Here is a 26039-nt window from a genome sequence, read left to right on the forward strand (position 1 = left end):
CCCTTTAAGATAGCATTTTGTGGTGTGTTGACCCCGGCCAGCAACTAAGCGTCCACCAGCTGAGCACGTACTCTGCCCCACAGCCCCCACAGGATGGGGGAGAGAATCAGAAGCACAAAAGCAAGAAAAATTCAGGGGCTGAGATAAAGATGGTTTAATAAGTGAAGCAGTTTCCCATGCAAGCAAAGCAAAACAAGGAATTTATTCACTATTTTCTGTCAGCAGGCAGATGTTCAGCCACTTGTGGAAAGCAGGGCCTCGGCACACATAATTGTTACTTGTGAAAACAAATGCCATAATCATGAATGTTCCAGCTTCTTCCTCCTTGCCCTGAGCTTTTATTGTTGAGCATAACAACATAAGGTATAGAATATCACTTTGGCCAGTTCGGGTCAGGTCTCCCAGCTGTGCCCCCTCCCAACATCTTGCACAGATCAGAGGCAGAGTGGGGGCGGGGAGGGGGGGGGGTTGAAGAAGAAAAAAAGAGTGCCTCAATGCTGTGAGCCCTTGCCCCACATGGGACAAGGCCCATGAGCTGTCACCATATGCTTGGTTCCCAAGCCTTCATCTGTTCAGGCTTTTAATTCACTCCACTGCCCTGAAAGCTTCACTCAGCTTCAGAACTATGGCGTGAAATAGCTGCACCTATCTTAGAAATAATTCAAGGTAGAAGATAAAAGGATGCTCACACAGAGCACAACAGTTTAGAGACATGGGACTTAGCTCAGAGGAACAATCCTTACCAAATCACAAACAACCATTTCAAGAGTCCAGCTGATAGTTCTCCTGACTGACAGCAGCTAAATGCTTAACAGATTGGAATTATTCGCTTAAAATGAAGACACCCAGTTACACTTTATGTAAATAACACACCTGCAAGTACCAAGCCAAAGAGCATTTCTATCTTTCCAACATTACCTTCTACTCTAATAGACCAAAACCAATGTTCCCTTTTTTAAGCTACCATTCCAGATTATGATGCAGCTTTTCCTTTCCTCTCACTTTACACAGAACAAAATCAAACCTGGATTTCAAAACCAGCTATCACCAAAACACAAACTCTGATATCTGACCTGGATTTAGAACAGGACTAGAGGGCTGTATTACTCAGATGTTACCACAGGTTTAAGGTGTGTTATTTGAGGACTGACGCGGTGTTTGAAGTGCTGCCTTTTTAGCTCCACAAACACATGATGAAGTCTGAAAACGAAAAAGAAGCATAAACTGGGAAATTCAGAAAGATTAGGAGAAGCTAAAACCTAATGACCTACTCCATTCCAAACACAGTTCACACTGTGACAATTTACATTGCTTTGATATTGAGCTCTAATTTCAAAGGAGACAACATTAAATTGTAGGTAGCACCATCCCAGCAAAAAGGGACATAGCTTGAGACTGGAGCTGCAGCATTCTTACTGAACATGGTAACACAACAGCAGGTAGACACACTGTACCTGGGAACTACAATTCTGCTGCTGTAAAGGCAGACACCCATCTCTGTAACCAAAACAATTTACAATTAAGAAAGTTTTCTCAATAATGTTTATGCTTTTAGTATATAATTCTGAAACAGTAAGTTGAGACTAAAGTGTCTGTGCACGCCCTATAGTGCTTGCTTCAGTGAACTCACCTTCTGTTCTCTAGCGCACTACAGGAAAAGTCTCAGTTCCATCAGTTTTTTATCGAACACAATCACAGCCCCTTCCTAAACCTAAACAGCACCTTACAATACAAACTCAAAAGACAAGAATCTAATGCATTTTGCACAGGACTATATTACTTTGACATTTACCTATGAATGTGGCATGTTACGGACACAGAAAAAACTTGAGCTACTTAATGGAATGGCCAGAAGGTTCTGCCAGGACAAGTTTGTTAAGTCAAAGAGATGTAAAGCTAAATTATTCATACAGTGACACATACACCAATAAAACCTTAACTTTATACCACACACGAGAAAGAACTTGTCCATGTATTACAGAAACCACAAATCCCCCAGACAAACCATTTTTAGAGTGTTTTTACAGAACTTAAAAAGTACCAAATAAATTCTCTTATCTCTTACCCTTAGAGACAGTTGTCTTGGTTAGCATTCTGCTCAAATATTCAAAATTCACCATTAATGGAAAATCTTAAACCTACCAAAGACAGATTTTCAACATACAAAAGCCTTATGACTTTAAAGCCTGATGAGCTCTGCCTCAAAAGGATCAATTTCTGAAGGAGTCAAAATGACTGTGTGAAAGACAGGTGTTGATAGAACATATGGCTCAACACAAAGCCACCTGGTAAGAAGCTTTTTTCTGGTGGCACTTTTCCTAATGCTGCTCCTGAGTCCCTCTAAATAAAAACCGACCTGGGCAGAGGCAGCTCATCCCTATCCTCCACCTTCCTCAATCAAATCTTCCATTCTGGATGTATGGTATGAATGCACTGCCCTGCCCAGTCAGTATGCACATGCCTAGTAAATGCTGTCTTGACCAATGCACAAATAAATTGGTCTGCCACATGATGGGACTTGGGCAGCAAGCAATAGCACTCCTCTGGGACAGAAGAGAATTAGTTTTCTTTGCCAAAAAGGATAGGCCACACCAAAGGATATTATTTCTATGTGTGTACTCCACCACCATTTATTGCACATCTGGGATCCCTCCACCTATGCTTTATTCATGAGTCCATCTCAGATATAATTCAACACCTCACATGCCTGAGCAGTTTTATTATGAGCCATTTTTTAAGTTTTTAATCCACTGTGGTTCATTGCTCTCCTGCTTGCCCTACAACTGTGAGATTTCTCTCTCTCTTGCTCAAAGCTACATATGGACGAGATCCACAAACCAAGGTCGCTGTCCCAGAATAGGAGAAACAACATTTGCTCCTACCTCTGTTAGTAAGCCAGAGTTTAGTGACACTTATAGTTACAGATAAAGAGCACTTTTAAAGCTTCCTGTATGGTTCCATCCAAGATATACCTATGAAGAATCTGCCAGTACCTATAGCACACTGCTCCCCATTCAGAGGAATACAGTAAGAAATAGCAACTGTATAAATATTTGATTCAAAATTCAATGGTATCTGGAAGACATAAGGTGTTACTTGAAACAAGGTAAGTTTTCTGCTATGTTTTATACATCACACCAATGTGTGCACTCACAGCCCAGAAAGCCAACCATACCCTGGGCTGCATCAGAAGAAGCGTGGCCAGCAGGTTGAGGGAGGTGATTCTCCTCCACTACTCCACTCTGGTGAGCCCCCACCTGCAGTACTGCGTCCAGCTCTGGGGTCCTCAGCACAGGAAAGACATGGACCTGTTGGAGCAGGTCCAGAGGAAGGCCACGAAGATGATCAGAGGGCTGGAGCACTTCCCCTATGAGGACAGGCTGAGAGAGTTGGGGTTGTTCAGCCTGGAGAAGAGAAGGCTCCGGGGAGACCTTGTTGCAGCCTTTCAGTACTTAAAGGAGGCTTATAAGAAAGATGGGGACAGACTTTTTAGTAGGGCCTGTAGCAATAGGACAAAGGGTAATTTTTTAAACTAAAAGAGGGTATGTTCAGGCTAGATATAAGGAAAAACTTTTTACGATGAGGGTGGTGAAACACTGGCACAGGCTGCCCAGAGAGGTGGTAGATGCCCCATCCCTGGAATCATTCAGTGTCAGGTTGGACAGGGCTCTGAGCAACCTCATCTAGTTGAAGATGTCCCTGCTCATGGCAGGGAGGGTTAGACTGGATGACCTTTAAAGGCCCCTTCCAACCCAAACCATTCTATGAGTCTATGAATTAAGAAACACATGCACCATCATACTATATTCTAAATGTGCTCATCAAATGTCTAAAACATTATTACTGCAGTCAAGCTCAGACCAATGTATGTACTGCAGCAGGCTACTGACCCACACTTCAACAGATTCTATCACAGATCCCTGGAAAGAGATACAGCAAAATCACAAGCAGCTGTAAGATCTTAGCAATCTATATAGAACTTAGCAAGTCTCAGCCTATATAACCCTTTGCTTCCTAATATAACCCAATGCTACCTAACATTGACAAGTTCATACATACAGAGCATGTTGAATAAAAATTACTAATCATTAAAATATATCCTGAACCATCTGAACCATGGAAGCTTAACACAAGTCTATGAAGTTGGCCCAGCTTGGAAAAGGCAGAATGCACTGATTTCAGTGAGCATGCACTACTGAAATCTCCATAAATACAAAAAGTGATTTACCTTATATGTGATACCTATATCGTACACAGTTTGAGAAGCAAAGTGAAGCACTCCCAGCATTCAAATGCTATGTTCTAAGAGCCAAAATTTAACTATTTCTATGAATAGAAAAGCATTTGGGAAAAAGCAATTAAACATCAGTTTGCAGGGAAGAAACAAGTGAGGACTGGGAAAGATTCAGGAGAGAAACAAGAAGAGCAGCTGCACAGAAAGGGAGGAAGGAGAAGGGAAAGGGTGATTAGTGAGATAATCAAAACAGGGGAATTACGCACAAAGCAGGGGAACAAGGACGAAACAGGTAGAAGAAAACAGTGGGTATAGTGACTCAAAACGAAAAGAGCAGCTGGTTTCGGATGAAAATTAAATGTGAGGCAGAGCAAAATTCAATGGCTTAAGGTTTGGGGTTTTTGCCCCTCAAATCACCTGATTTAAGCCAACAGGTCAAATTACTTTTTCGATCACATTTTTAAAAGTGTACATGCTATAAAAGTGGCTGACCAAACTGCCACACCACAGATTAACCTGCTATGGACAGGATGCCCAAGAAAATCAAGTATGGACAAGGTGAAGCTAGAAGGACAATTCTCCCCATCACTGCAGATACAGCACTGAGGCAGAAAAATCTTACCTCTTCCCTGATGTGTTCTACTTGCTCCTCCAGAAACTCATTTCTTTCTGTCAGTGATTTATTCTTCTTTAACAGTGACTGACCAATCCGAGCAGCTAATTCTAAATCCCGTTCTTTCTGTGAAGCATTAAGAAAAGAAAGCTAATTTCAAATTTTTTGTTCACCAAAGGATCAGAGAGAGGTTAAAATTGTCATGAAAGGGAAGGAACAAGTACTTAAACAATAAAGACTTTCTTCTTCTATGAGGGTTTGTTTGGTTGTTTTTTTGCCAATTTTCTTTTTCTATTCCTGCTTATGTTACAGCCACTTTATTCAGAAAAAGACTGACCCATACAGAGTTATTGAACCATAAATGAAAGCACAGCTTCAACATCTACAGTAAAACAATGTAGGTGAAATCAGATCTGGTTCTCTATTACAGCTTTGAGAAACTACTGAGGGAAGCTATTCCATCACCTTGTTATACCATTTGCAGAATGCAATCACAAGAGCTTTAGAGGTTACATTTTAAAGAATTCGGAAGCACAGTAAAATACAAAATAACTTAGGCATTTCATAGCATTCTTCAGTTTCGACTTGCTCCACCTTGAATTAAGAGGCAGTAAGCTGTGCAGGAGCCAAAGTCGATTCACCAAAATGAAAAGTTCAGGTCCTATCCTCTTTGTGTACATACATCCATCAGTGCTTTCATACAAAACCAAATCCTAGCCCTTTCCTTTCTGCAGATGCCCAAATCTACATTAAGTGGTTACTTTCATGCCATGCTTGGCTCCTTCTTCCCATACTTGGCCCCTTCCTTCTTTATGGGAAATAACCCATCTAGTCAGTTCACCACATGTACCGATAAACACTAGAAGCTTACCCTGTTGATGACACGTACCTATACATGTCTCAGCTTCTGTAAAGCTGAGATGTGGGATTGTAATCTGCCTGGGAAAGGATGATAAACCGCATAAAACTTTGTGCCATTCTTTAAGCATTCCTATTTATAATTTTCAACTACTAGATCTTTAAAACAGTGGGCAAATGGTGCTAAGGTTAACTCCCCATTTGCCTTTAGTTCAACACCATTTCAGGAAGAGTTTTCTCCTTGTCACTGAAAACAGTTTGGGGCTTATTTACTGCCCCTGACAGCCATCCAGATTTGATGACTAAAAGCTACCTTATGTCATGTATACATTAATGTCAAAGCCCACAAAACTTATGGCTACTCATCACATGGATTTGAAGTCAATGAATTTGAATGAAGAGGCTTTCGTAGTGGAAAAAAAAAAGAAGTTATGTAATAAACAGTAAATAAAAAGAGATATTATTGATCACTGCTGTATTTACAAATAGCATTTTCCAAATGGTTTCTGAAGGTCAGGCTTATATTTGCATTGAAAGCTACTAGCATTATCTGGCCATAAAATCTTATATAATCTTATGTACAATCTTTCAGAACAACAGGTCCCACAAAGCTATCCAAAAAACATCTCAAGCCAATTTATTGTTCAGTCATTTGGCTCACTTCATAAATACAAAATATTGCTTTGACTCTACAGAGGAAGAGCTGTCTAGCAGCAAGCTTTCTAACCTCAAATGTAAGTGTATTTCCAGCCTCTTTAATTAACCTCTCTAGACTTCCTACACAATTTTTAGCAATTCAGCTCTAAATTTCAGTTTGGGGTCAGGCCTCTTACAGTGATAATGAACTGATTTATTACAGCAATGTGTTAAAAAAAAAAAACAACCAACCAAAAAACTGAAGCCAGACACATTACAGTATTATTAGAAAGGGATGAGAAAGCAGGTTCACAGAGGAATCTGCTCCTATTCTTACCACACACCCGGGCAGGCCTGGTGTCACTCCTTTTGCTTAGTTTCAGGGAAATTGGCACAGATTTTCAAAATATCTGCACATGTGTTGTTTTGAGATCTTCTCTTTCTTATCTCCCCCCAAAATGCTGCACCTTTCACCCTGCCAACTTTGTAGCACAATCATTTGAAGCTTGCCAACAAGACAGACAGACAAGGGGTAGCTTGGGGGAGCGGTTCTCGCTTGTGTGTGTGAAGGTAGCAGAAGGGGTTAAACCTTAAATTCTGCAAACTGATGTAATCTCCTGTGATAACCACCATTTGGAGAACAGAGAAAGGAGCTGTAAGTGCACGTCTGACTAAGAACAGAGTGATTCAATCAGAAATGATGGCCAAATAAAACAAAAAAGCTCACTGAAAGTATTTGTTTTACTGAAGGTTCACCTATTACATGCTTCCCTGTTCTTCCTTGCCTATCATCCAGAAAGGGAAGTACACCAGAAGCTTTAAAACAGTGGTTCAGCAAGTCCTTCTAGCATTGCTCCCATGAGTGTGATTTCCGCATCTATAGACATTTGGCTACATGGACTCAGGGGAGGAAACAGGTTGGCAGAATGCTACATTATTACTAGAAGGAGCCATGGAAACAAATGCAAGTAAATCTCAGCCAAATAAGAAGGGAACAAGACACAAACAGGTAACAGACTGTTACTACAAGTTAATGGATTACTCCAGGACAAGTCTTTTATGTAAAGCATCAGTTTTAACTGATTTTTCACAGACAGTTGTTTAAACAAGTTCAGCTCAAAGCACAAAATGCAGGATTTTGCACTGCGATCAGATATATCAAGCATAGGTGGGAGATGTCAGCATTCCCATGCTCGTTTCCTAGCAGAATTAGACGAAGAATGGACCACTCAATGTATCTTGGCTAGACACACCCCATTTTTGACATTACTACTGCAATAAGCAAGAAAATAAATATGAAGGATTAAATTACACTCAGCCATGAACTAATACAATTTAACAGTTTTCACCTAAAGGAATTCCTCATAAACATTATTTGGAAAATCACTGCTGAAGTTTACTGTAGAAAAGTTGCTAATTTCAGTCAAACAATTTACCATTATATTTATTGAACATAAGCATCGTAGCTTGAGAGTTGCTTTTTGACACTTCTTGAGTGCCAAGGATTACAGCAATAACAATTTACATAACAATGGTATTAAAAAAACAACCAACTAACCCAAACCAACAAAATGTAAGGCAAGGAAGAAAAGGTTTGGATACAAATGGAGTATTAGATATATTCTAATTTTGTGTCTATGCACTTCTCTGGGAAGACATTATCTGAAATAATAATTATGAATACAAGACTATTTGTGAACTTTTTAAAAAATATTTTAAAAGAGAATAAATCCATCAATAATGATGCTATTAGCTTTACATGTACTGTAAAAATATGTGTCATTTTAAGATGATCCCCCCTGCCCCTTCCTCCTTCATTATGGCACATATTTGTCCAAGAGCAAGTTAAATGGCCTCAACTGAAAAATAAGCACAAGTAATGAATCCATATAACAGAGGTAACCAAATGACCCTTACTTAGAAAGAATATTTACCTTACCAACAAGATAAAGTGTCCATACACTTAGAGCACTTATTCCTCCTCACTGAAGGAGGGTCTACCAACAGTCTTTAGTAGTGGTACCACGTAATTTCTGTACTACTTTCTCATACTGCGTATGGGTCCTTAAAGAGATGTAATACTTGCCTCTTCAAGAAGACGTGTAACAGCATCTATGTCATTGTATGTTTTAGTCATCTGGCCCACTCTTTCAGCACATAAAACTGTAAGGAAATAAAATAAAACATTAATCATATTGGCAATACTATTAGGGGGAAAATATCCTTGTAAGAGTTTAGGTTTGCATAAGTTTTCATCTTAAAACAACTTCTGTAAATTTTTGGGTAAGTTTATCAAAAGCTAAAAAAAAAAAAAACCCCAACTCAAAAATAATGAAAGATTCAAGTTAAACTGAAAATACAAGTGTTTCTCTTTTGTAATGAGTATTTTCTTTTGTTATTGGCAGAACAAACAGTTAAAATGTTAAAACTTTCTTCTCTGAAGAGGAATCTTTTGAGTTTATGAAAAAAATAAACAAGGAAGAAGTGAAAACAGATGTTCTTAGATACCTAATTAGGATTCTATCATGTCACCTAGAGAGTTACTCCATGAATAAGCAACTCCAATACTGTTAGTAACACTGTTCAACACAGTATCTTTGTGTCATATTAAGTTGATAAGAACTGGATTCTCTGGTATGAGACAGTAAAGTAAATACAAAATGCACACAAAATAATAAACCATTCTTATAATATCCAGACCACACCATAGTGGCCACAGTACACTCGTTAAAAATATTTACTTAGACTGGATAAGATGATTAATCACTAAGGCGGGACCAGGAGTTTTGTTAGACTGAATAAAGTATGAGGAAGTTTAGTCTATCACCATAGGTGATCCTTTAAGAAGCTACATTGACTTATCCAGAAATATGCAAATTTTTGAAAAATCCATCAATAATCAGAGGAAACAGCAGCGCTTTGTGCTCTACCCTTATATTCTTTTTATTTTCAGCTACACCTATTCCTCAAACCCTGTAATTCTGGGAAAAAGGGACTGTTAATTAAGTTGAGTTGATCATACGGACTACGGGTTATCAGGCTGCTGTAGCACAAATTGTTATTCAGGGGATTTACCCTTGACAAGGTCAGTTAGAGCTCAGTCTGACAGATTAGCTAATGTTGCTCTAGCGCATATGAAGGCTGGGGGCGGGGAGAGACAGATAAGACCTAATAAGATTTAAATGGGGGGAAAAAAAAGTGTATTGAGTACAGTAACATTACCAGGAGACAGTTTGTCACATTAAGGAAACAACACTACCCAATTTATAAATATACAATCTACATATACATAAATATACAGTTGACCACCACTACAACACATCAATAATGTATCAAATACAACAGTACTTAGGTATCTTTCAAAATGTTGGAGGATTTTTTTCCATACCTAAACATCAGGAAGTTGCTTAAACTAGGGCAAGAAGTACAATTTGTTTGTTTATTTTCCCATTTCTCAAATTCTATTTTTGAGGATCAAATCCTGAAAATATTTACAATATTTGGTGACATCAGTAGTGCCAGTGAACTCCAAAGAATGCCATTCAAAAGTATTCAAAAGACAATGACACTTTTCTAAATAATTAAGTCTGAAAGTGGTAACAGTAAAAAGTTTACATTTCAAAGTAATAATTTGACAAACATTACATAGCAATATAAAGAATAACTATACCACTACACAAGCAAAAATATAGTGCATCTGTAAATTACAAGCTATACTAGTCAAAAGCAGACTAATCAGGATTCCACAGGAAAAAAAAATTGAACTTGCAGAGAACATCAGCTATAATAAACAAAGGGGTTAAATAGAAGCTTTGCATAAAAGCTTCACATAGAGACAGATGGTGTCATATCCAGAAGACTATTCAAAATTAAAAGGAAAAAAGTTACCATTCCTATAAACCCTATTTTTTTTAAACATTGTAAATTCATAAGTCATGCCATAACACATTTATCAGAAACCCTGATGCCAGCAGGTTATTTTCCAAAACAATTGTACATTAAATAATTCCCTTGGTTACAACATTCCTTCACTACTATAAAATAACTTTTGAGATTGTCATTAGCAAACTCATTTAACTCCATACCTAGCACTAATAATCACCACTGATTACAACTATGGCAACCTCACACCATCGTAATTCAGGTCAATGTATAACTTTCCTAACATCCAAGCTGACAAAAGGATGGTGCTCCCACAGAGAGAATAAAGCCACTCAGCTGGGAGAGTGATAAAGGTTGATTCATGGGGCTGCTCGCTCAGCTATTCCTTCAGAACTTGCCATTTAATCTTTAACACGGCAGGGTAATACCACACCCTTATCACAACAGACCTATTACTAGCAAAGCAGTAGCGACCTGGTCACCAGTAGCTTTTATATCTCAATTTCCATCAAACTTCTGTTGGTCATTGTTAAAACAGAGGTCTTCATATACTACTCTGCCAACATGGAAGGGTTTAAAATCAGAATGGTATCTTATGCACCCTCTTCAACGTCCAAGTGGAAGCAAACTTCAGTAGACTGCATATAATACAACGCCTCCTGCAGTCAACTACCTTCTATTGGCACTCAACATACAATACAGCAGAAGCACAGAGCTACTAACTACAAGGAAGGCTTTCCTTTTGGAAGGAGGGTGAACTTGCAGAGAGGTGTTGCTCTCCATCCCTCAGAAACCAAGGCTTGTAGAAATGAGAAGGTGAAAAGCAAAGAGAGAAAAAGCAATTCAGAAGAAGCATTAAAAAAAACCTCAAAACAGTACCTCAGTATGCAGTTATTCAGCCTCCACAGATACAAGATAACATTTGGCCAATCGCTAATGCAGTGATTTTTATTTCCTTAGTGTTCAAAAAATCTACCAGTAAGACACACTATTTTTTAATAATCATTTTGAGCTCTGATCAGTGAAGTATGGAGGGCCCCCCCCCCCCCAAAAAAAACCCCTCCACATCTCTAATGGATTCTGCATAGTAGGTTTCTAGCCTGCTGGAGTTTCTGATGAGTATGAGAGCCTGGTAACACTACTGTAAAGATAAAACAAGAGCAAATGAAGGACAATGCTCTGTAATACAAAACCTACAGTGCCAATTTACTGACCTCTCTTTGCTCACTTGCAAATCAGTAGTATTTTTGCTTGAGGGTGATAGGGAGCACAGTGTCTAAATGCATGGATGCACGCAAACATCCAAATCAAATACACTTTGCACCTCTCAGTTTATGGAGAAGGTTGCTAGACAATAAAGAAAGAATAATTAAAAAAAACAGTCTACAGCAAGTGGAGGGACCACAGAATTCCAGAAACACAGTTAGAAAATGTGTTTTGGTAACTCTTTTGAAACTAATGTCACAGAACCAAAACAGGAAACAGCCAAGAAAGCTTCCATCACATTATTTTCATGACAGCATATAATACATGCTACCAGGGACATATTTGCAGTTCAAACTATCTGTTTTTTTAACAGCCAAACACACAAATGGATAAATGCTACACAGATGAAGTATTTCCTCTGCATTGAAGTACCTAGCACCATCTTCATACTGTCTTAAAGCTTGCAAATTTATGGGTACCCACATTGCTGTTTCCCAATGTGAGTACAGCTGAAAGGATGTACTCTGCATTTTTTTCTCTTCATCTATTTAACGCAGCATCTGACAGGAAGCTTCTTGCAGGCTCTGAGCTCCACACTGACTAAAGCACTGATTCCCAAGCTGAAGATGCTCAGGGAGAAAGGAGGAAGGTATGTACCTTCCTGGATTGCTCCCGGAAGGTCACACAGCCATCTAGCATGCTGCTTAGAGGAAAAGTATGCTTCCAGGAACAGGAAACAGCCATGGAAGGGAAGGGGAGCAAGAATACCACTGTTGGGAGCTGCTGCAATGAGCCACCACCCACCAAACAGGGGATTCAGGTGGAAGAAAAAAAAGAAAGAAAAAAAATAAAAAGCACAGGAGCCATCAGTCAGAGGTGTCCTCAGCCCCTGCTCCCTGCACCCCTCCTCGAGGCAGACCCCTTTTTCATTTTTGAGACCTATCAATCAGGGACAAACTAAAGAATTAAAGGAGAGCAGCAGCCATGGCTGAAGAGGAAAGCCCAGCTCCCACTGCTCCGCTTCGCATATATGGGAAACAACTACTGGGAAACAGAAAGGGGATAAGATGTTACGGTAAAGTTTCACTTTTTGGGCAAATGATACTGACCTGTATAATTATAGAGTCTAACAGGGAAGGCCCTAGTGCATGGGGATTTCCCTGTTACCAAAATTTATTTCCTCAGAAACTACATCAGGATAAGGGAATACTGTTCATGGAGCACAGATCTCTGGCAATTTTAATACTGATGCTTCTTATTGGCAAGGTGGCAGCAGGGGACATTGCTTTTTTCATAATAGTTCCCTACCCAAAGCCTTTAACTATGACAAGGCCTACTATATCCTTGATCAGCCATGAGAAGCCCTGCCTCACAAATAGCATCCGTCTCCCTCTGCTCAGAGCTCTGTCCCAACACTGAAAATAAGATCACAAGCTCATCGCATCCTAAATGTTGCATGCGGAGGCATACAGAACACAGACAGTAACACTGACTGGCCTTACTGCCGGGTACCACTTGGCAAACATTGCCAGTCATAGACCCTGGCAGACTCGGACTCCTCAGTTCATGTTGGTTTAATTTCTGAAAGGCTATTTTTGCACTCCAAGGATAAAGCACTTGCTAAAAATCACAGCTTCAGTTCTAGAGACACCAGAAGTGATGCTCTGGCACTGGTTACTGTGAGCACTACGTCGACTTGAGCCAAGCACATGAGGAATTCTGAAACTGTGCCACATTATGTATATTCCCTTTCCAATAAACTCAGGAAAACTACACCTAAAATGTGCCGTCAGCTCTGTTACTGACTCAGACTAGAAAGATTTTACACGTTTAAAGATAAACATGGTAGCTGCTCCTCCACTAAAGAGGAGTTTTTGGCAGCCCTGGCTAAACTGGGGCAGAGGCTTCAGGTCTGCTGTTGCCTGTCATATTTCAGATGTCCCTAAGAGAACACGTTCATCTAAATTGCTTAACATTTGGAAGAGACTACTGCCACCAGAGCTCGAAAAATGTGCTTCTGAGGCATGACCGGCTAGAAGTCCAAATTTTAACACAATGCGCCAGCAGTTCCCCCTGCCTCCCCCACCGCTCCTCTAGTGGGGGAGTGGGCTGGTCCCTCCAGAAGGCAGACAGGGAGTTCAGCGGGTGGCTGTCACCCTGGCCAGAGGGATAAAGAGCGGTCACAGCTTGCCAACTGCTTCACAACTGTCAAGTCACACTGTGGGTGAGCTCCATGGAGGAGGCTGGAAGAACATCCTGTTGTGAGTGATACACGCTCAGTCAGCAAGTACATATTAGCACGGTGAAAAACAACTACCCTAAGTTCAACAGACAATTACAATAGATTTTTTTTTTCCTTTTAAATGTTACAGCGCAGCTTACTGTGATTTCAATGGTGTAGTTTGCAAATTAATCTTTTAATATTAAGGGGCAGTTACTGATTCTTCTAGAAGATGAGATTTTATCTTGCCGTTTGAGCTATGGTTTGAAGGGTGTTTGTTTACTGCCATTTCTCTCATATAGTATTCAAATAGCTTAGTAAATCCAATATTAAAGCCACTTATACAAACCTATGTTATTACTTAATTGCAGGTTTGGGAAAAAACTTTGCTGTTATTTCTTTTCTAAAGCATATGCCGAAACACTCAGGTAGGTAGCCTTTTCAAAGTACTTCCTCTAAGCAGGGCATGAACTGCATTGAGTTTTCTTGGGGTAAACGAAGAAGTAAGTTAAAGGAAATTTCAACAAGAACATCACACTATTTATTAGCATAAACACAGATCAAATGTGGTAACTTGGAAAATACAGCCACAAAGTGAAACTAAGGAGATAAGGAAAAGCGCCTGGAAAGAACTCACCATCCCCTTAATGCATACACCATATACTGATACAGCCTAGCACAGCTCCTCTGTTAAAACTTTTCTTGCAAGATTTTTGAATATTAGACATTGAATTACTGTCTTGACATTCTCCTCCATCTGTTTCTTGTCAAGAAATGTCTGGACTGCAGTCCTTGGAACTAATAAATGGGTGTAAAGCTTAAACCAGGATCTGGACTGTCAGTCTTTCAAAAATCCTAAAATAAAGCTACAAGCCTATGTTAAAAGCCACGCATTGTCAGCTGTCTCCCTTTCTTACATACGTGATCTTTTCCTATTCCACCTCTTTGGGAGGGATTGGCTGTGCCAAAGTTTTCAAGAATTACTAGTCTCCATCTTCTTTCTTTAGTGTTTCAAGGTGTTTAAAGATTCCAGAGCCCTGTATGGCATTCTAGTCAATGTCTTTGTAAGGTAAAATAGGTATTTTACATTTTCTGGAAGTCAGACCCCGAGAGTGCCTAAACTTGAGATTTTAACAGTGATCACAAGGCTTTTTTTTTTTTTTTTTTTTAATTAAACTGGAGCTAGATTCTCAGCCTGCATTTATCCAGTACTTTAGATAAGGAGAACTTTTAATCTGTTACATTAGTAAATTTAAATAGCAATGACTGGCTGCCATCACAGGTCCTAAACAGGTAATAGTCTTTTCCTGTCCCACCTGCAAAAGCAAGGATCAAAATACAGCCCAGTTTCAGGTTTAACTGATACAACAAATCACTAACCAAATAAAACCGACAGGCTGTTCTTTCACAGCTCAGGTTCTTTAATCAACAAAAACTGAGTAGACACTATCAACAGATATCCCTGCACAAAGTTTCACTGCAGTCAGCTCAAAGACCAGCTTATCAAATGAAGAGTAAACATGTTGCTGTCAGGCAAATTTACAACTCCAAAGCAACGCGCTGACCCTAGGACTGTTCTGGCTAGACCTTTATGAAGGTGCTTCACATAATCATCAAGAGACCCGATTCTGTAACACTGCCAAGCATTAATGCTAGTTCTGTGACAGAGGCTCTAGAAACAGGACTGTGGGCAGTCAGAGGCTCTAAATGTCGGGACGGGGAAAAACCTCACTACAACAAAACAACCATGGAAATAATAGACAAGTAGTGAGTACACATTCTGCGCGTGGAATAGGCCAGTTAAGGAGTCTTAATTACACAATTTTTACCCCCTTCTTTTCAATAACTATAAATGGTTAAAGTGAAGCATATTCTCAGACTTTCCCTTTCTGATACCAGATTTATAGCCAGATATGGCTAAAATGTTCCTTTTGTTCGGCATGAAAAGGCTACATGCTGGTATTTCCATCTGCTTTACTTATAGAATAGATTGACTCATCCCCAAGAGAAATACTATCGCTTGTAAGTGCACCCACATGCAAAGATACATAGAAACACCACATATCATTTAAAGTGCCTCTGTATCACTACGACACTGAGTGTGTAGATGACCTGAACATATCAGTGGAGGACAGAAGGCATTTCAAATACATACTGAGCTTTTGAGGGGAAAGTACTGTAGAAAAACAGGGCTAAATTTATCCCAGATGGAAGTCAACATTTTTTTTCCCCTCTCAAAATCAACAAGAACAGCTTCAGACTGTACTTAGATCTGGATGACAAGTAAAGTCAGCGGGAAGAGTAAGAACAGCTTGATGTATGTTTCAGCAACCATTTAATCATTTAAAAAAAAAAAAAAAAAGGAATCAAACATAAAACAATGTCAGTTGGCCTCTCCTGATAAGTTTCCTCCCCACCCCAATCCCCAGTTTTAAAGTTTCCTTTTACCAGTATTCTCTCTAGCACCTTTCTATTTTGCACAGACACACAAGTTATCTCAGCTTCCTTCAGAGACCCCAACAGGAGAGACAGATAGTTTATTGACTGCGTATGACTGAAATCCAGGTGGAATATCTGATTCTGAGGAAGTCTTTACAGGAAAGTCCTATGCAACAGGATTCAAAGAGCATGTTTCATCCACTGAGGCTTCGGACACAGGAACTCTTTCCCATGAGGCAAGTAAGGGTGTAAATTCACAGCAGGTCACATTCTCTGTGCTAACAATCTTTCAAAGCATCCTTACAGCAGCTTTATGATGGTATATTTGGAAGTACCAGTTCTCTACCATAAAACTGCTATTTTAGATCAAAATCTACAGCACGTGAAGTAACATAAAGGGCACATCTAGCTTTTGGTACCTGAAGCCCTGAAAAAGATTGCCAGCCTGGCTGGAAGAAGCCCTTGAATGGGTACACTCTCTATACAGCAAGTGCACAGGAGGATTTTCAATGCACATACATTCTCATTCCCACCCTAATGGGCCAGTTGCCTGCAATACTCCAGGTGTCCATTATTTCCACAAAGTATGGCAAGGTTTTGGGGTTGTTTGTTTTGTTGAAAGGTTAAGTCACAAGACCCAAAACTTGGATTGCTTCTGTAACACAGAGTTTTGTAACACACACACATACAATGTATGTCTAAAAAAAATGCAGTACAATTCCAAAGAAAGATAATTTCCCAAATCCAGTTTCATTATAAAAAAAGGTATTGCATAGCCTACATCTGTTGGTCATGTGTTTCTTCTTTAAAGAAGTTTACATAAATTAAGATTCATGCTATTCATATGAGTATTTTCTTAGTCTTTCATCTGAATGTACTGGCTACGTATTAAAAAAAAAAAAAGTAAAATTTAGTAGATTTATATCCACAAATATCACTCAAATCACTTATATGTTGCCATGTGCTAGTACCATAAAAGTTTAAAACCAAAAGGTAAGAAGTACCTTCTTCCAAGATATCGAGGCTCTGCCTGTTAAATGTGTGTTCTCTCTTATTTTCCTTTTCATAGTCATATTCAAAGCTTTCCTCTTCATTTACCGACATTGCCAAAGTTATCCCAGATCAACAGGGTATGATGCTTTAGTCTCACAGGAGATGGGAAGTCATTCCCTTGCAGGCTGTATTTTTGGGGAGAGCAAAGCAAGGTCTCCACAAAGCAGGATACCATGTTTCCCCACTCACATGCTCAGCCAGGGAGCTCCTGAGCGACTGAGTATTTGTCCTTAGCGCAACAGCTTTGTGTTATACAGATGGGGTGGAGGAGGGAAGAGACCATCTGTCTAATAATTACTAGAAGATTTATGTCGTTCCTCATACCAGCTCTGAGGGTAGCCAGTTTTTGCTCAACAGCTCCACTAGCATATTTCCGACAAAGTAGGTGGGCTGAAAGCCCCCTCCTCGGCACTCCTCACCTCTGCAAGGTTCTCCCTCCTCTGCCCCTCTGCCAAGCGAAGTGGTAGCTTCCCACAAGCGTCTCGGCAACAGGGAAGTCCGACGAGGCTCCGATCGTCCGTCACACCTGGTGAAGGGTGTGCACCTCCACGGAGTTAAACCTCCTCTCAAACTGCCTAACGCTGCGAGGAACACATTTCACGGGAGCAGTGAGCAGCCTAAGCCTGTGCACGTGCACAAGCCAATCCCACCCAGCAGAGATCTTGAAAGCTGCGGCTAGTGTACAGTACGGTCCGACCGCAGCATCCATCATGCACGAACACCACCGCGTGAAGAATTAGGCTGGGGGGGAAGGGAGCTTTTTTATTGCTTTTACAAAAAAGATTATGCTTGTACAAAGCATTTAAATGACCTACCACATCAGCTGTCAAGTACCATGTTTTCCACAGTCATCTTTACTATCCCTTCTGCTGCGGGAAAGAAAACACCTCAAGCCCACACATGGCACCCTGGAGCATTTTCAAGGGCGTACGTATCTCTTCACTGTTCAACAACAACAACACTCCTTGTGCTCAGACCTCATGGTTTGCAACAGGCTGTGTTTGCTAAACTTGACTACGCATACAGGGCAGGTTAACTTTCTTATTTAACTTTTTGCAGCTATAGATATTTAAAGTTTGCCAAGTTGCCTCCCTTGCTTTCAACGGCAAATAGGCGCCCTTTGCTGCTTGCAGAAAGCGTTCCTATCTGCATCACAAGGCAAAGCAATTGCAGGCAAAGTGGGGGCTCTGCAAGGCAAAGGCAGCTCATCACCCTCTGAGGGGACGTTAACTGCTGGGGAGGGAGACAGGTAAACATTACAAGCCAGCAGAACATCACAGTTAGGGTCCCGTAGGAACAATTTCTCTTGTTACGATTTCTCTAAGCGGTGTGAACGTATGAGGTAGTATGAGATGGGAAGAAACTGATTTTATACCATCACGATGAATTATTCTGTTTTAAGTTTTAAACTCTTGATATTATATACAAACAATGTAACGACATTTATATAAACAATAGCCAAAGGATATGAAATACATGTAAGTGCTTGCTGAGGAAAGGAACACTCATTTCTGAATAAAGAAAGATCTTACTACTCAAACTTAACAACTTGACCTGTAACTGCCCAGGTTTACTGCAATATTCAGCAGCAGCAATAGCCTCAAGAACTCAGTTGGCGAAAAACTCAGTTGGCAAAAACATAATATTGTCCCTTTCTCCCCATACCACAACATTAAAATATGTCATTTTAATAATAATGTAATGGGGATTACTTCTAGTTTCTGATTCCTTAGAGCTTTTCTGTGTCTTCATTTCTCCCCTGTAACAGTGAATCAAAAACTCTTAAAAAAAAATAAATTAAAAAGTCAAACAGTAAGAGTCTTAAGTACCTACTTGCCATACAGCATCAATTTACCACATCTCAGTAATAGCTAGAGAATAGAAATTCAGAGAGTAACCAAAACACTGAATAATTTTAAAAGAATGCAAGCAGCACCTTTTAAAGCTTGGGGACAGAAAAATACACTCCTGCCAACCCTGTTGACGTACTATGGTTTTAATATTGCTGACAAGTGTTCAACTGTAGCTAACCAACTAGTTTATAAAGGAAAGCAGGACAGTGGGTGACACACTGACAACATGCATATTGCTGCCCAATATATGTGACAACATAAAGAGAGTAAACGAATATTCCCACAAGCTGACTTCTGAACTGTGACTCATGTCAACTCATGCTGCACAGAAGGACTCTGACATCCAAAAGCTGAGAGAAAGAGAAGTGTTGCAATGCCTACTTTGATATCAGCATATGATAAATGCTGATGCAAATTCATAAGGGGTGGAGAAGGAATGTGTACCCCACCCTCACACTATCAACTCATTTTTAGTGCTATTCTGCCTTAACCCTTTTTAGTAGTGCAGGACTGTTTGCTTGCTAAAGATTAAGAGCCAGGTTTCCAACAGATACCAAACAATAAGCAGATGGGGGGGGGGGAGAGGGGAGGGGGCAATGGGGGGAGCTAAATTATATATGGTTCTGAAAATACACATTCTAATCAGGAAAGATTCAGAAGAGCTTTTTAGTATTTCCTGTAATCACATACTCAGGGACTTAAAGAATATACCAGAATGAACATTCCTTTTTACAGGTTGCCACTGCAAAGTAAATTTGAAGTATTTGCTGCAATCACCACTCTGAATTAGTGGCTAAAGACATTTAACTCCTTTCAGGAAGCTTGCTAAGTGAGTTGCAATGCTTAAAGCACACAGATGCACATTCCTCATACAATGCTTGCACTAAGGTACAGACTGCCTTCACTAACTTTGCAATCAAACATGGAACACGCAAACCAGAAGCTAGTTTGCAGAGGGTGAGGCTGGGTACAATACAAACAAACCCTCGTATCCTGACTCATTATTTCCAAGGAATTCCAATGCATTCAAATCATTTTAACTTTCCCTTATCAATAAAAATATCTAGACTTTTGCACAATTAACCACATTAATTTTGACCACAATTAACTAATAATAACAATGCTGCATTTAGAAGAGAGAGATCCTATGTAAGCAAACAAGTCCTAAAAAACAGCAGCTGAAACAGCAGCACCCAGACTTAAAATACGTTGATGAAGAAATGTGGGTGTTTTGGGGTGGCTTTTCAGGGTACTTTCTATTAAGATGTGCAGTCAAGCAAAAGGTAGCTTGTTAAAATTTTTACAGGTTTTGCACGTTTTCCACTCTTTCAAAATCCCACCCAAATTATCTTCTGTCACTCAACCAAAAGGACAGCACATTACTTTTGCAGAAAGGGAATGAAATGGGATGAAGTGGGAAAATGCTTGTCTGGAAATTTAGCAGCTGAGCAAAATAAAGAGGAAAAATATCTCTATACTGAAATATAAAACACATAAAGACAACATACAAGTAGAAGTAGCTTAGGTCTGACTGGATAAAGAATTGAGAGTCAATGGAGGAATAAAGAAATGTGACATGGCAAAAAGCAGAAAACTAGGGAAATTGTATCAATGATTACATGAATATAAGCAAGGTTCAACCGTATTTATCAAGTATAGAGGTAAAGAACATAGGAGCAAAACAAGAACAACCTGAATGAGAATTTTAGCTGCATACCTACAGAGCAAGGGCTGTTTCAGAGATTGCACACTACAGGCATTCGTAAGATTCTCACAGATTTAGATGGCATACCCACAGGCAGCATCCGCTAAACATTCAGAGTAACACCAGAGTTACTCTGTCCATGGGCATGGAGACAAAAGGGGCTAATGTATGAGGGGAAATGATGACTCATCATAAATGTGCAACCATCAGCCAAGCTCCTACTGTAAAGGAGAAGGTGTCAAGGGAAGCATATTTTAAGTAAAAAGGTTGACTGCTCCACTCAAAGAGCTGGCAGATGTGTGTTTGCAAGGTTACCTGTAACCTGTACACAGAGAAAAAAGATGGAGAACCAAGAGGAAAAAGATGGAGAACCAAGAGGAAAAAGATGGAGAACCAAGAGGAAAAAGATGGAGAACCAAGAACTCTCAAATAGCTGCAGCAGGGAATATGAAATATTCTTCTAATGCTACTGTAAAGGAGTGACAAAAAAAAAAAAAAGCAAGGGGGGGGGGGAGTGGGGGTGTGGGGAAGAAAAAGAACCAGGACACAGTCTCACATCTGTAAAGGCATACTAATACAAGCAAGACAAGGATAAGTAATCATTCTTAAAGTGGCTGAGAGGTCAAGGAGAACAAGCATTAACATTGTTAATTAGTGTTCAGCTAAAAAGAAAGTTAGGGAGCTTGCTGATAATCATTGCAGTAGAGTAGAAAATAGAACAGAGGAGAGAAGCTCCAAACAGTAACTGCAATCCGAACACATGATGAAAACATTTCAATGTGAGCAGAAAGAAAATACAGGTAGGGGTTGAGAGTTACAGAGAAGAGCAAAAGCAGCATAAGGGGTGCTGGAACGACAAAGAGAATGAGATGAAGTTGCTCAGGCAAACATAAAAGGGGTTACAAGCTTCAGCACATGTGACAAACAAGGCACACAGTGTGATTGGCAAGGGCAAAAAAGGAAAAGACACTATTTTCTGCACAAGAAATTGCTGAAACTCACGGGCAACAAAAGGAGAGAAGAGCCAACTGCACATATGCAAAATCATCCAGAATTGTAGGCAATGAACTCTCAGGCATTAGCATGGAGTTGTTCAACTAGAAATAAACAAGTAATGGAAGAAACCACAAGGAAAGTAATTTTATCCAAAGTCAACCTGGATTTCTCTAGGAAGCATTGTTCATTGAAAGGATGAAAAAACATCGGCCTAAGAAAGAGGCAGGGGGACAAGACACAAAGATTTGTATGTGTATCTACTTATCTGTTTATTTAGTTGTTTGGTAGTTTGTGCAGTTTTTTGCATTATTTTTTTCACCCAAGCTGTGTTGTGTGTGGTTTTTTTAAGAATCTATTTGTTTTTTCCAAAAAACCACCTAGATGAACCTAGGCTTTTCTACTGTCATCTTTCTACAGAAATTTATCTTATCTTTTCTACAGAAGTTTCACCTTTTCCTCTTTTATCATTGGTTCTGTCAATCTCAAAGTCTGCTATGAAAATAGCTATCTTCCTACTCAAGTACACACCCAGTTCTCTCCCCCTCCCCATTCCACCTACACAATATATTTCATTAATGCCAAGTAAGGTGACAACTGTCACCCATATTATAAAATTTTATACTTGAAAATGTATCTAAAAAGCACTACATAATAGTTATTTATAGAAGTTTCAATTTACTGTAATGTAAGTCAACAACAGTGATTCAAATAGAGTGTGACACTTTATTGTTTAATTCCATCTACTCCTACCAAAAATAAACTCTGTAGAAGACCTTACGTAAAGGGATTAATTCATTATTCCAACCCTAGAAAGTCCTCATAAAGATTTATAAATTGTAAATTTTGAGCATTTATTTGTTTGCTTTTGCAATGTATTAAAAAAAAATTACTGCCACCAAATGCAAGTTGAAGACATCATTACTATGTCAGTCCTTACAGAAGTTCATTAAATCCAAGGTAACAGTGAGAATCACTTCTTTACCTATTAAGTGAAATAATAGCATTAAAATCTTATATCCTGGTATATTTTTAGACTTTTTTTTCTTTGAAGAACGAGAAACCATATGCTGCTCAAATAATTCTTAAAAAAAGGAAAACAAATGAAGTCACATCTTTTAAATGGAAATGTGAGTCCCAGTGGCTCTGACAAAGACTGTAGGAACAATTTAATCAGAAAAATAAATCTGGAGGATAATACCTTGTGAGGTTTTCTATTAGTTTCAATGTACCGGCAACTCTGGGTGGGATTCACAATTGAATGCACACATAGATCTGAGCTTCAGAGAGTCCATGTATAGCAGAGAAATAAGCTCTCTAACTATGCTTCACCTTGTCTTAAAATAGATATTCAAAACAGGTCAGCTGAGCTGCAACTGCCTATCACTCTCTATTGAATATAAAAAGAATCTCAGGCAAATGACTTTGGTATCGACAAATACATGGTAGAAATATCAAACATCAGTTGAGAGGTAGGCATCTCCTATAATATGCAATCTGCTCCATGTTTTCGGAAAAGCTCGGTTTTCTACTATAAAAGATGCCTTTTGTCTCCCACTACAATTAGAATACCTTTCTCCATCAACAGGAAATGCTAATATTATTTTAAACCCAAGTTTATAGGACAGTATGGAAGGCGAAAGATTATGCCTTCCACCGTACCTCTCAAATCCTTCTCTCTTTCTTGCACACTTCAACTGGGAGAAGCAAAAGAAAGCTAAACCCCACAGAGTTCCATGAAACCCTATGAGATTATCATTCACCTGAAAGCCTGAGACAGGACTGACAGCGCTATCCTTCCATCATGTAAAAAATAGTATTTTAATTATAAAAAACCCCCACAAAACCCAACCAAAATAATTTTTAGAAAGCATTATGCCTTACCTACTGGAGAGATTTTTCCCTATCAGACATTAAACCCTGCTTTCTCTTAGGGAAGAGCTTCCCAAATACTTCAAGCAGCCAGCCAGCACATACTCTAGATCTCAGCTCATGGAAGAAGTATGCTGGGCGGGGGCTCAGCACTTGCAAGAAAACTTGTAAGCCCAGAATCAGACCAACCACTGCAGTGCTCCTGGGGCCCTGACCCCATAAGGTACTTAAATGCTTGCCCAACACCTGTTGCTTACTCCATTACCATGGAACTCCCATAGTTTCTCCAACTGATGAGCAGATCAGCTCTTAGCTCAGACATTCAGGCATGCCACACTTCGATGTAATGACACTTTGACCAGATAAACAGAGGACCATAAAAAAGAACAATAAAAAGAAGGCTATCTATATTTAACCTGGGGGGTGGGGTGGGGGGGGGTGGGAGGGTAGAAATCAGCTACAGCTTTTAATGACAGTACAACTGTTGTACTTCATAAGCTTCTAAAACCAGGCCAACTCAGCCTGTTACATCATGTGGATTAATCAGATGCTACAGTATTTACTAGGGTTAAACCTAGAGGATAAAGGTTACATAATGGATTCAATCCAACTTAAAGTGGTCAGGTCTTTCAAATAAATATGCACCTTTCCTCTTTGAACACCTGGACAGGAATAATCAATTAAACATAAGAGAAGTTCAAGTTTAACAAGCTTCTGAAATTGTAAACAGTTCCAAAATCTAGTACAGAGAAACAAATGGAGGCACACACCACTCAAAGGACCATAAAAACCCATTCAAATTTTGTCACACATATCTTCACTCTTCATGTCCCCTCTGATATTGTTATCAAAGCACTATGAACTATCTTTATATACTACATTCATATAACATCCCCTGGGCCTACACTCCTTTCTCCTTTCTGTTCTCTGCTTCATTATGATCTTAGACTTGCCTTGTTTAGCCAAGCTCTCCAACCAGAATAAAATCCATATACAACTACTGCTTTTCCAAAGGCTGCATTTTGTTTTAGAGGTTACCACCGAGTGCCATCAATGAGGAATCTTGATTTTTCCACTCTCCAGAGAGTACAGTTTTAGACTTTCCTTATCCTTCCTTGTGTGCCTTCTATCAGAAGTCTGATGAAAACCTTCAGTGTTCTAATAAAGAAATAATAGCCCAAGCAAACATTAGAAAAATCACAAGAGGCTCAGAAAATAATGCTCGCCAGAGTTTGTAATTTTTCCAGTTCAAAAAGTTAACCTGCTCACTTCTAAGAAGCTACAGTTTTAAATGTCTTTCACAGACAAATAACCAGAGAGAAGACACGTACTGCCTATTAACACATTAAATACATATGTATTACAGCATACTGGTAATGCAGAAAAAACAGACTTAGACCAATACAGAATCTTACAATGAGTGTATTTAAATTCAGCTCAAATATTATAAGTACAGTTAGCATTTCAAATATTTCTCCCTCTGCCCAAAGACTGCTCACATAGTGCATACGCTCCTCTGCCACTCCCTTTGAAAAAGAGAAAGCTATACAGCAGGACTCTTGTAGCGTGCTCACAAGAGATGCTGAGGTGCAACAGAGATGCGGGCATCTCCGCTACACCAGGGTGCTGCGTTTTTCAAGGTATTTCATTTTAAAAACCATTGAATAACGATGCTCCAGTCTTACAAGCTCCAAATTCTGCAACGAGAGACTAGAAAGAAATATTTACCATCTGTGCATTCTTCATAATACCAGTCCAGTTCATAATAATCTGCTTCAATAAATTTCTGCATAGTCAGTATCCTTCAGCAACATAAACGAGATTTCACTTCGCTGCTAAGGTCAAGTGAAACGCAGCCATGCCTTCCTGCCTTTGCAAAATAGCATAGTGCAAGGAAGCTCACAGCAAGCTGAAAATGAACTGCACATCTTCAATGAGGCTGCAACTAAAATAAAAGGGGGGTGTGGAGGGTGTATTTGGAAAAAATAAAAATAAAATAGAAAAGAGAAAAAGGATGCAGAAGGGAGAAGCAGATGCCCTGGCAGCTCCTCTAATAAAGAAGCTCTGCACAGGAGCCTTGGATGGGTGTTAACAAAATCATCCTATCAAAAGGCTGATGCGCTGACGTGGGGGACACACACCACCGCCTGGCTAACTCATTCCTTTCCTCCCTAGTCCTCACATCTCTTTCAGTCTAACATGTTGCTATGGAGATGAGCTGGCTCCAAAAGTGATGCAGAGATGAAGAAAATGCATTTTGCCGTTTCTGGCTTTACAGACTAGAAGTACCCCTCCATACTGGAAACAAATCCTTGCTCAGAAAGATGATACAACTCTCTGCTGACTGCTCACAGAACAACAGCATCATGCCATTGCAATTCACTGGGTACATGCAGTACATTAATAATGAAAATCTAGTCCATTACTCCTCTCCTCCACACAGTTTGATAAAAACCTGCCTTCCCCATGGAAAA

The 26039-nt window shown here is 39.6% G+C and overlaps 1 protein-coding gene across 13 annotated transcripts in view; it reads right to left on the minus strand.

Annotated features, from left to right (window-relative positions):
* TRAK1 (trafficking kinesin protein 1) overlaps positions 1 to 26039 on the minus strand; it is a 138705-nt gene that overhangs the window by 32976 nt on the left and 79690 nt on the right. For 4 of the 13 annotated variants that reach the window (XM_069810813.1, XM_069810847.1, XM_069810795.1 and 1 more), the window contains exons 4-5: positions 8424 to 8504; positions 4857 to 4969 (exon numbers count right to left, since the gene is read on the minus strand). In XM_069810813.1, coding sequence (XP_069666914.1) covers positions 4857 to 4969; positions 8424 to 8478 — 168 coding nt within the window. In that variant the 5' untranslated portion in view covers positions 8479 to 8504. Of the gene's footprint in view, positions 1 to 4856; positions 4974 to 8423; positions 8505 to 17093; positions 17118 to 23577; positions 23709 to 25293; positions 25644 to 26039 lie in introns of those variants that run through there. The other 9 variants (XM_069810787.1, XM_069810804.1, XM_069810881.1 and 6 more) reach the window with 7 other exon arrangements.

Source organism: Haliaeetus albicilla, chromosome 2 (genome assembly GCF_947461875.1).
Source record: "Haliaeetus albicilla chromosome 2, bHalAlb1.1, whole genome shotgun sequence".
Taxonomy (NCBI): domain Eukaryota; kingdom Metazoa; phylum Chordata; class Aves; order Accipitriformes; family Accipitridae; genus Haliaeetus; species Haliaeetus albicilla.